Below are 11,566 nucleotides of genomic sequence, written 5' to 3' on the forward strand. Positions count from 1 at the left end.
CTGCTTCAGCCTCTAGAGTGCAACACTATCACATCAGCCAAGTCGTCTCTTAATAAAGAAGCTGGCTCCTGTGGAGGTCTCAGCCGGCAGTTGTTACTGTCACTCATGATCATCACAGCCTCCCCCTGCACACCCACATGCGCACACACACACACACACACACACACACACACACACACACACACACACACACACACACACACACACACACACACACACACACACACACACACACACACACACACACACACACACACACACACAGAGGCACCAGCGAGTTGGAGCTTGTGAAAACACCCACACATGACCCCAGTATGCATGCACACACACACTCACCCTCTTTCAGGACGCGCACACACACACAAAAGCACACATGAGCCAAGGAGCATGGGCAGCAGGGTCACCCTAGCGCCATGCTTCATAAAGGGCGCCGTTACAATAGGTTTACTGTTACTCTGACGACTGCCGGGATACAATAGGACTGAATGTGCTGGCCTAATGCTCCTCCATTTCTCTCTATTTTTCAAGGAAGACAGACTGAGACGAGACAGCATGAAAGCAGAGGATGCCCCTGAAGGTGAGTTGGCTCATTGAAGTGATAATGTCATGTGTATTTTCATGTGTATGCATAGGAAACATGTCGTGTTGAGAGACAGCTATGTGGGAGAGTAAGTTATGGATTGCATACATTTGTTATGAGACTGATTAAAAACATGTCATGGTGTGCTTCTAATGCTACTGTCAGATATCCAAACTGTTTTAATTTGAGTATGGTGCAAATGAAACACATTATGACACCTTGAGCATATATCTTGATCATACAGGACATGCAATCCACTGAAAAATGAGAGCTTACAAAAAAGTGGTGTTGGATTTCATCATGCTGAAATATTTCTTAAGAAATTCTGAAAAGGATGAGCAAGGAGAGGAGAGGGAAGGAGAGGAGATGAGAGGGGAGAGAGAGGGAAGAAGAGGAGACTGGCATACGTAAAACGGAACGGAAATGCTGTGGGCCAGAGGAGGTACACGTTAAAGGGAAATTTCACAGACCAACACTTCAAGAAGGTTACTCTGTAAGGTGGATCTAAATACAGAGAGCTGAGGAGAGAGGCGTGTCACTGAAAGAAGAAAGGAGGAAAGGGGTGAGAGGGATTACCGTAATAGAGGGGCAGGGGTGGAGGTGGGGTTGGGTTTGGGGTGACAGATGGGACTCACCCAGATCCAGAGGGGTGTGGTGCTGAATTGTGAGATTGCTCTGAGTTGGGACAAGCAGCGATATTTGCACTGCAGCTGTCAATGATTCAACACCTATGGAGCTCCACCCCCTCCCCCTCGTATGATACACACAACACATGCACACACTCAAGTTCCTATTTCATATCTTGTGATAGACCTTCATGCTTGGTTTTGTCTTGAGTCAATTAACAAGTTGAAAACATTCCTTTGAGACAGTGACACTGATTCATGTTCTTGTGTGGTTAAATATTAACATGTATTCTATTATGGTGTCTGCGTGATAGAGGTATACAGGCCATATTTGCGTATGGCGTGGCCTGTCTGTACTTTATTATTCCTCTTCGACCAAAGTTCAATGATTAAGCCATTTTATTACAGTAGAGCTTTAGTTAGCTGTATTATAATAACCTATTGTATTGGACTTAAATGTGTTAACATGGATGGATATATACCCAAACAAAGATTTGTGTTTGTTAAGATGTAGGTATTATTTGTTTGAAGAGGAAAATATATAAAAAAGATTAAGTAGAAGTCTATCTATCTAGTACAGAGAAACTCAGATTCCTTAATAATGTAAAAGTACAAATTCAACAACTCCTGCATTCTCACATATAGCTAAGTAGTTGGAGAATCAGCTAAATGCACTTAAATTATCTAAAAGAAAGTACTGATTTTGATCATGAGCTAGTTTAAAGTCTTGCAGTTTAGTCCAGGGGTCATGTCCCTCCAATAGCTCACATCATAAATCTGCATCTTTTTGTGAAACAAAGGGGTTGCATCTGTTTCTTTATCTTTGCATTGAATTGTATACTGTAAACTACCAGTAAACTACTAAAGTACCAGCTGTTTTTGGGAACATTTGGATTGGTAAAGCTATTAGGTGGAATTAAACAAAGATATTCAAGATCAGCAGGTTGAATTAATGTAGCATACTAAGCTACTTTCCACCTTTGCAGTCGTGCCACATTCGATTAGGCTACTACACATACAAACTGCGCACATTAGACCCTTTTCGGAACTGTAGCCACACTTTTGGTTTCTGGTGTTGAACTTGATCTGATAAATCAAGTGTATTATTGACAAGACAATACTTTGGGAACAAGCCGGTTTTTGTATCCGGAAATTCAGTGGAAAACAAATCAGTTACCTGTCAGCTTGTCAGCATATGGCTTTGATTTCTCCTCCTCGCGCCCGCCTCCCCTTCTCACCTGGACGGAAATGAACATAAAAGGCATAGGTAAAGGCTGCCTCCTCCTCCTTCTATCTTCAGGTAGTGCGGGACGGTAGATCCCTTCTGTAGTCTACTTTCTGCTGAGGAGACGAGGCATGACGCTAGATATGTTTCACTCCTGTAAATATGAGACAACTTTAAATATTCTTCTTCTGTTTCCTCACAACCAGTAACCTCACGGACTAATGGGGCTTATACTGCTGAGCCTGATTCTCCTGTACTGGATCAACACCGTGGAGGGTAAGCAGGACTGTCGTTCGGTTTAAACATCAAGGCCACGTTTATAATGCGCAAACAAAGAGTAACAGTTACTCAAGAGCAAGACCATAAATGCTGCGTTGGTATTTATGACTGGTGTTTTATTGTGAAAATGCAAACAAAGCTATTTAAAAAAAAATGTAATTGCACTTTATCACATGTTAATAAATATATAACCAACACATTTAACTCAAACAAACTTTACAAATTCAGATCTGGTACCTGAGAGGCCTTTAAATATTGCAAGAATTCTGTTCTTGGTGACATGCTCTCTAACTGTGCACGATGTTCATGTTGCTGCAGGATCATGTTCAGCTGGCAGCGCTGCAGTGACCTGTGATGAGTGTCTGCAGCTCAGCTCTCACTGTGCCTGGTGCACACAGGAGGTAAGCCTGGGTTGCATGTATGAAAACATAACATATAGGTAGATAGGCGTAATGCATAATGGTTCTAGGGTCGCAGGTGAGAAAAATGCCATCGCCTTTTTGGATGTTGCACCCGGTGATGCTAAGATATAAAGACATACTGGAAATCTTCTATCCCACAACATTTGACTTTTTTTCCTTCGGCTCTTAGAATTTCACAGACTGGTTTTCAGTCAGTGAGCGATGTGACACGCTGGATAACTTATTAGAAAAGGGATGTGCCAGGGACCAGCTGGAGTTCCCTGTTTCCGTGGGTCAAATCTTGCAAGATCACCCACTTGGGAAGAAAACAATCAACGACAACACCACCCAGATCTCCCCACAGAAAATGGCCCTCAAGCTGCGACCTGGTATGTGACACAGCACATTTTGATTTGATGATCTGCTTGGATGAAGGTCATTTTATTCAGACGAGAAATCGTTGTTGTTTTTTTCCCTGTCTGTTCTGCACAGGCACTCAGGTGACTTTCCAGGTCAAGATTCAACACACTGAGGACTATCCTGTGGACGTCTACTACCTGATGGACCTGTCGGCGTCCATGATCGACGATCTTGTGATGATCAAAGACTTGGGCACCTCTCTATCTAAAGAGATGGCCAAGCTCACCAGTAAATTCCGAATGGGCTTTGGTTCCTTTGTGGAGAAACCCGTCCTGCCCTTCATCAAGATCACAGAAGAAGAGCTGGCTAACCCCTGCAGGTAAACAATACATATCAAAACATGCTCTTCAACAACATCTTAATTTCTAAGGTTTGAAACTTCAGCAAAGTAATTTGGTATCTGTGGGAATCTTATATTTCAAATCCTTGTTTTTGGCTTCTGTTGTGTTGCAGGGGTGTAGGCTTGCACTGCCTGCCAACATTTGGCTATAAACACGTCTTGTCTCTGACGAGCAGTACTGACAAGTTCAACGAAATAATTGCAATACAGCGCGTTTCAGCAAACATTGATGTGCCAGAGTGTGGCTTTGACGCTGTCATGCAGGCAGCTGTTTGTGGGGTAAGATTTTGTTTTCGAAAATAAGATATTCACTTAGATCTTAGTTTTTTTCTTTGTGCTTAACTTCATTATTTAATTAGTCAGTTGAGTTACACCCTGATGGTATAGAGAGAAGGATGAGCAACATCATGTGTTTCCTGATAGGACAAAATAGGCTGGAGGAATGACTCGATGCGTTTGCTGGTGTTTGTCAGTGATGCTGACTCACACTTTGGGATGGACAGTAAGATGGCTGGCATCGTGATTCCCAACGATGGTCAGTGTCACCTGGATGTCAACAACGAATACTCCATGTCCACAGTGCTGGTACGTCCATGGCAGTTTGTATTTTTTGTTCTGCATTATGGGGCAATAGTAGTTGTTCTTATTAAAATGTAAACCCAGCAGTTTCCTGATATTCGATTTGATTCAATTTCATGAGTAATACTGTATCATCTCTGAGGATTTATCACTGCCGTACAGCACATTGTTGACATTTCGCAATTTTTTCCCAGGAGTATCCCACTCTTGGTCAGCTGATTGATAAGGTGGTGGAGAACAACATCCTACTGATATTTGCTGTAACAGAAGGAGAACAAAATAACTACAAGGTAACATCTTATTTCCATAAATGTATTAATTCCCAGATCAAAACTAGATAGCTGAAGATGTTTGAGGTTAGCCTGATTATTCATGGAGCTGCATTCTCATTCAACCTGTTCAAACTAGCCCTCTTTCCTTCTGTATTTCTCTTTTTAGGACCGTGAGCCAAGTCTTCCCAAACTTCTTACTGGGACTTTAATGTTTATCTTGTTCTCTTTTCTTCACAGAACTATGCAGATCTCATACCTGGCGCCACAGTTGGAGTTGTGGCGAAGGATTCGCGGAACATCCTGGAACTGATTGTAACAGCGTACAAAGTAAATAAACAGTCTTTGTGATGTGGATGATACACTGAGTGTGGGCACGCACTGGTCATAAGTCATAGGACAGAACACACCTGTCATTATAAAAGCCTGTCACATTAATTGAATCCAGTTAATGTATATCTTTGTGTTTTAACCATCACATTATGAACAGAAAGCACAAGCGAACACTCCGTACAGTCAATAGTCAGTATCTCTGCCTTCACCATTTCCTTTCATTCTTTGCTTTTCCTCTTTCATTCTTTCTTCTATTACGTTTTTCCCTCTACCACCCGGTGGTTTGCATCAGCATGTTTGACAGCAAGTCTTTGCTTGTCCCGGCTGTTTGATCTCCTCGTCCCTTCTGACTCTGACTCGCTCTACTTCCCCACTCTCTCTCTATCTTTCTCTGTCTTATCACTCCATTACTCCTTTTTGTAAATCCCCCCTGGCGGATAACTGGTGGCGGTCCTCTAATTAATTAATCAGTTATGTTGTTTTAAATCCTCTTTTAGTCTCTGCCTTGCACTGATTGCGGTTGTGGTTCTTAAATCAAATACAAAACACATATTAAGTGATAGAAAACATGTGATTATTATTTATAAATAACTGACTTTTGGATAATTGTGAGTATCTCAGTGGGCATATATTTTGGCCAGCCAAGCCAAGTCACTGCGATGTATTTACTGAAACGCTAAGTCTTTTGAATCTGTCACTCGCACTTTAATGCATCTTCTATTGGGTGTATCCTATAAACGTCCCTGTGTTTTCTCCTACTTAGCAACACTGAAGGCGCAGTACAATTACAGGCCTAGAGGAAACACACAATTGACCTTGTGTGAGCACTAGACAGTCCGTCACTGAGTTCATTAGTCAGTCAAACACAGTCTTTCACCTGCGGTGAGGTTATCTGTCGCCCTCTCCTCAGGTGCTTTATAAAGCCCTGCACACCTGGGAGGATGACTCACCTAAAAGAGAGAGCTAGATATGTGTTTTCAAACTGTTTTAGCACGCCACAGGTCAACGCAGGGTGAAATTGTAATTCCACTTAAAGCCCTGGAAACCCCCTTCATGATAACAGAAGTCTCTTTATTGATTTATTATTAATAATTTATGTGATTTTGGGGAGGAAAATCTTTTATTCAGTTCCAGGTTTGTGCTTCCATTTGCATTTCCATACAAGAGTTGCTGAAATAGACGTGTACTTTCTTTCTAGGAACTGCGTTCGGAGATCGAGCTCGAGGTCCTTGGAGACACAGAAGAGCTCCACATGTCTTTTACAGCCATTTGCCCAAATGGGACCGTCTTCCATGATCAGAAGAACTGCTCCAACATCAAACCTGGAGAAACGGTCAGTTGTTTTGCTGTAGATTGCTCTTTCCTGTTTTTGCTTTGCAGCTTTTATACAGACTTGTGCAGTTCAAACTGACTTACAATCTGAAATAGGTTTGACTATAGACAAATAGGAACAGTAAAATATTTGGACACAACAATAATAAGATGATACATCATGTAAATACAATTTTAACAGAGGAATTAATAGTCATAAAAATGACAAAATTAAAAAAAGATTCTCTGGTTATAAATGTGATGATTTGATGCTTGTTCCTATAATGCTAGTACCTGATGACGATGTTGGTTGTTTCTGCTGTTTAATAAAACAAGAAACTTAGTGAAGCGCTTTGGGCTGTTGGAAATTACTATTTCTGATTTTCTGATATATAATAGACAGAATGATTAAAACTAATTCATAAAATAAATAAAAAGATTTAAAAAACATAAAATGATAAAGATTTATTTTTGGTATTGGCAACTAGACCAAGAATACATTGTATATTTTCTTATAAAGGCTAAATAATTTCCTAGTAGTAGTAGTTTGCCTCCATCTGTTGGATGGAGGCAAACTAAACTAGACTGCTAAACATCTTTATATTGAAGGAACATGTCATTCAGTTCAACCGTGCGACTCATTAATGTGTTTTTCATAGATTTTAGACCACAATGGGTACTCAGGCAAAACTTGTCATGATCAATTAATTGTTAGTTTGGTCTTTTCATGGACTTCTTCTTCTCACCTTAGGTAGTGTTCAACGTGACTGTGGAGCTGCCTGAATGCCTGTCCGGAGTTCGGCACTTCTCCCTGAAGCCGGTGGGTTTACAGGACAGTCTGGAGGTGGAACTGGAGTCTCTCTGCTCGTGTGACTGTAGGCATACTCCTGAAGCAAACAGCAGCCAGTGCACCGAGGGCCAGGGGGCTTTCCAGTGTGGAGTGTGTGTGTGTCACCCGGGGTTCCTGGGAGCAGAGTGTGAATGCAATGAGGAAAGCGCTTTGTTGAGCAACTGCCTCGCAAACAATGAGTCTGAGATATGCAGTGGTCAGGGGCAGTGCTACTGCGGAGAGTGTGTGTGTCATGCTTCCAGTTTTGGACGCATCTACGGACCTTACTGCGAGTGTAACAACTACTCCTGTGTTCGTTTCCGGGGGGAGCTCTGTGGAGGTGAGTAATAACACATGAAGAGTCCTGACGTGCTTTTAAGTTGAGCCTGTTGCTATAGTGACTTTCTGCTTGCAGGCCACGGGGTGTGTGACTGCGGGGAGTGTCACTGTGAAAGCGGATGGACGGGGGAGTACTGTAACTGCAGCAGCAGCACTGATGCGTGCATGTCAGAGGATGGAGCTCTCTGCAGCGGGCAGGGGAGGTGCGAGTGTGGCCACTGTGTGTGCTCGGTAACTGGAGCATCTGGGGACAAGTGTGAGAAGTGCCCAACATGCGGAGACGCCTGTACCTCTGCAAGGTGAGAACATAGTCATGCCATTCAATGTGAATAAGGGTGTAATGTAGAGGCTTTTGTCGGATTTATCTCTGTAATTGTTGTTTCTTTACCTGAAAGATATAAGATGTTGTCTCCTCGCGCCACATGATCCGCCTGTTCCTTTGAGTACAGGCGGATCAGGTTCTGGTCCCCTTTTTCACATGTGTCTACACCTTCAATGTGACATCAAAAGACAGCTAATGTCCCCAACACAGCCCTAAGAGATTGTCTTGCTCCATTGTAAAGCAGCTGTCACAGCCATTTGATACCACTGTTCAAGAGCAGGCCGAGGGTGAAAGGGAGCCAGTGAAGACTTGGGAAAACTGTGATAAGTGACCAAAACTGTGATTTCTTTGTGCTCACTGTGTCACTGATTGAAGCCTCATCAAACCTTAGTTTCCGGAGGGGTACCCTATCGTGTCTAAGGAAAACCTGACTTTTTCACTTGTTTTAACACCAGGGACTGTGTTGAGTGCCATCTGCAAGATGACGACGATGCAGAGTTGTGTGATCAAAAGTGCAGCGTCCCTAAAATATCCATCAACACGACTGCAGGTAAAGGACTCCATTGAGTAATCTACAGTTTACGCTTCTTTTTTGCAAACAATCGGACAGTAAAATATATCGAACAAACTCTTTGACTTTTATGCATTACAGGACTGCAACTAATGTGTATTTCCTAAATGTACCTGCAACATTTCGTTTTCGATTAATTTGGTTTAACATGTCAGGATTTGAGAACATTCCAAAGTAATATCTTTGGGTGTGTTGCGTTTTCAGTGTAAAACCCAAAGATATTCAGTTTAATTTAGTAAAAAAAACTGAGAAAAGCAAGAAATCTCTTTATTTCAGAGGCTAAGAACAAAACATTTCTGACAATTAGTCATTTATTTTAAGTTGTTGATTAATATTCTGTCTACAAAATAATCCATTAATCAACAAAGTGTTGCGGCTGTAATGCATTACATTTTTTTTGCATTACAAAAATCTAATGAGCAACTGTTTTCTAATCATTGGTTGGAAAGCAGAAATGGAAATGATATTGCTGTAATTTGATAATTAATCAAGTTATTATCGCACAGCCACAATATACTTAAAATGCCATACAAAATGCCATATCTTTTAAAATGTAAATTGCCCATTCACAAGCAGCAGCCACGTATTACAGGTCATGTCAGTACAGTGTGAAATTCTGCTCTCAGATCCTTCAAACCTCAGATAGTTCATGTATCACAGGAAATAGTTTTGTTCTCTTCAGGTAACATTAACTTATAATGGCGGTTTGGGTGTGTCAATTTTTTGCGTGGGTGCCTTCAAGAGCTAACCTTTGTAATCTGAAACCTAGTAAATAACCCTCACATTCAACCATTGAATGTTTGATGATGACATACAGTAGGGGCTTTTTGGCAGCCAAACCTGAATTGGTTTCTTGGAAGAGATTAACATGGAAGAATTTCACAAACAGCCCTCGACAAAAATAAAACAATGACAGCAAACAAAGTCACTAAATCTCCTCTCTGAAGGACCTTAAGCAAGTTTATGCAAGGAATAATGCATGAAATTAATTCTTTGGATACCTGGAAGGAAGTTATGATATGATTGTATTGAGCTAAAACATGCAAAATCAGATTGAACCTCTTAAAGATGGAAAAAAGATCCTAACATCAGATCGTTTTTGATCTAATAAATAAAGAAAATGTGTCATGCTTTGTAAATTGACAGAAAATAATAATACATATCTTTATATTTAGCCTTTTACCACAATCATATAACTCTGCTGTAAATGCTTCTTGTTGCTGGAGTGTGTTTCTTGCTCAGCTCAGTGTTTTTGATAGTGGTATAAACATACGGCCATGCTAAGTTTCCCCATGGGTCAGAGATTTGGAGGAATGCTGACCTGCACCGACTCCGGTGTCTCTCTGAAGCCTGTACCCCCCTCTCTAATACAACACCATCCATGCCCATTCAGGCAGCATCTGACAATGGGGAACATATTATTTACCTTGTCGTACAGGCAGAGCTATTGTACTGCATGTGAATAGCCAAAGGACCCTGTCCTCCTTTATAGGGGAGATTATTTTAAACCAGCTATACTTGTGCAAGCGGAGAGGTATATCTGATTATCACAGAGAATTTTTAGGCTTCAGATGTGAAATACAATGGCGTGGTACACACACACATGCACACACACCAGATTGTAGTCTTTGATATGGAAATCACACTGACAGCACAACAGAGGCGAGTATATCCTTTTACATTCTCCGCACAATACTGAAAGGGAAGATGATATACGATGGATTCATCCTTATGCTTATGTATGTTCACATTTTCTCTCAGATTATGACAAGAGCCCTTCTATGAAATGCAAGCTGATGATGGAGGATGAGTGCTGGGTATCATTTAATGTGGTAGGAGGTGAGACAGGGATCACGGCCTATGATCTCCTGAAGTTTGGTAAGTTTCACAAAAACACAGAAAAAATATGATCAAAAGAGGGGGTTATGGTGTGAGTCTCATCTCCTCCTCTGCCCTGTCCCAGGTTGCCCGGAGCCACCTAACATCCCCATGATTATTCTCGGCGTCTCCCTATCCATTGTGTGTATCGGCCTGATCCTCCTGGCAGTGTGGAAGGTGCTCGTGTCTGTCCACGATCGCAAAGAGGTGGCTAAGTTTGAGGCCGAGAGGGCAAAGGCAAAATGGCAAACGGTAAGAGCTTCATGTTGTTTGAAGGATAACGCTGATAGTATTCTTTATTTATCTTAGTGTCAACAAATCTGATAAAACACTGAAGCTCACAATGAATTGATTGATGAAGTATTGTCTATGTGATACGCCAATACATTTGAGTTTATTTGTAATTTGAACTTACAATGATGTTCAAAACTGTCAACATTTTATTGAGCAGTTTGGTAAAAAACATTGGGAAAAACCTTAGTCCATGTCAATGATTGTCACAGTCCGACACTGTAGGACAATCCCATCGAACTACAACAGATCTAACATATTCTAGCATTATTTTTATTGTGACAATAATTAAATTATTCATAACTCAAAGCGACTATGAATATCTTTGTGTTTTTTCTTTGTCTCTCTTCAGGGGACCAACCCTTTGTTCAAAAGCTCAACGTCTACATTCAAAAATGTAACTTATAAGAAAACAGAGAGAGAAAAGATCATTACGCTGGGTCACTACTGATGAGTGCACTGTGTGTGTGTGTGTGTGTGTGTGTGTGTGTGTGTGTGTGTGTGTGTGTGTGTGTGTGTGTGTGTGTGTGTGTGTGTGTGTGTGTGTGTGTGTGTGTGTGTGTGTGTGTGTGTGTGTGTGTGTGTGTGTGTGTGTGTGTGTGTGTGTGTGTGTGTGTGTTTGACACAGAGAGAAAGAATGTTGTACTAAATTTGTCTTTGAATTTCTATGTTGTATTGAATCAGAGATGTTCTAAGTGACACAGTAGACACCACTGTGAACAGACAACATAACGTGATGATTTGCTGCTGTAAACGTGCACTGTCGATGTACTGTCAAACACTGCACTTTCCTGATGCAAGATCCTACAAACTTTAACTTTGTCTACTGTACAATTCAGCTTGGGAAGGAGGAGTCTATGCTACAAGTGACTACTACTGAAACATTTGTTGTTCTATTCTAAATTTATACAGGTGGATTATTTTTTTCATGTTGTGTTTTTGTGTTTGTTTGTTTATTGTAAAATAAGGCTGA

At 41.2% G+C, this 11,566-nt stretch overlaps 1 protein-coding gene across 1 annotated transcript; it reads left to right on the top strand.

Annotated features, from left to right (window-relative positions):
- Window positions 1–356: 356 nt before the first annotated feature.
- On the top strand, window positions 357–11,081 carry itgb6 (integrin, beta 6). The gene is made up of 16 exons (XM_034106263.1): window positions 357–577; window positions 2,638–2,707; window positions 3,029–3,111; window positions 3,302–3,500; window positions 3,604–3,850; window positions 3,985–4,150; window positions 4,295–4,456; window positions 4,645–4,740; window positions 4,960–5,049; window positions 6,251–6,385; window positions 7,115–7,532; window positions 7,608–7,830; window positions 8,309–8,403; window positions 10,186–10,302; window positions 10,388–10,554; window positions 10,946–11,081. Exons 2-16 carry the CDS (start codon window positions 2,653–2,655, stop codon window positions 11,042–11,044), a joined length of 2,352 nt encoding a protein of 783 aa, XP_033962154.1. The 5' UTR covers window positions 357–577; window positions 2,638–2,652; the 3' UTR covers window positions 11,045–11,081.
- Window positions 11,082–11,566: the final 485 nt, after the last annotated feature.

Source organism: Pseudochaenichthys georgianus, chromosome 3 (assembly GCF_902827115.2).
Source record: "Pseudochaenichthys georgianus chromosome 3, fPseGeo1.2, whole genome shotgun sequence".
Classification (NCBI taxonomy): Eukaryota; Metazoa; Chordata; class Actinopteri; order Perciformes; family Channichthyidae; genus Pseudochaenichthys; species Pseudochaenichthys georgianus.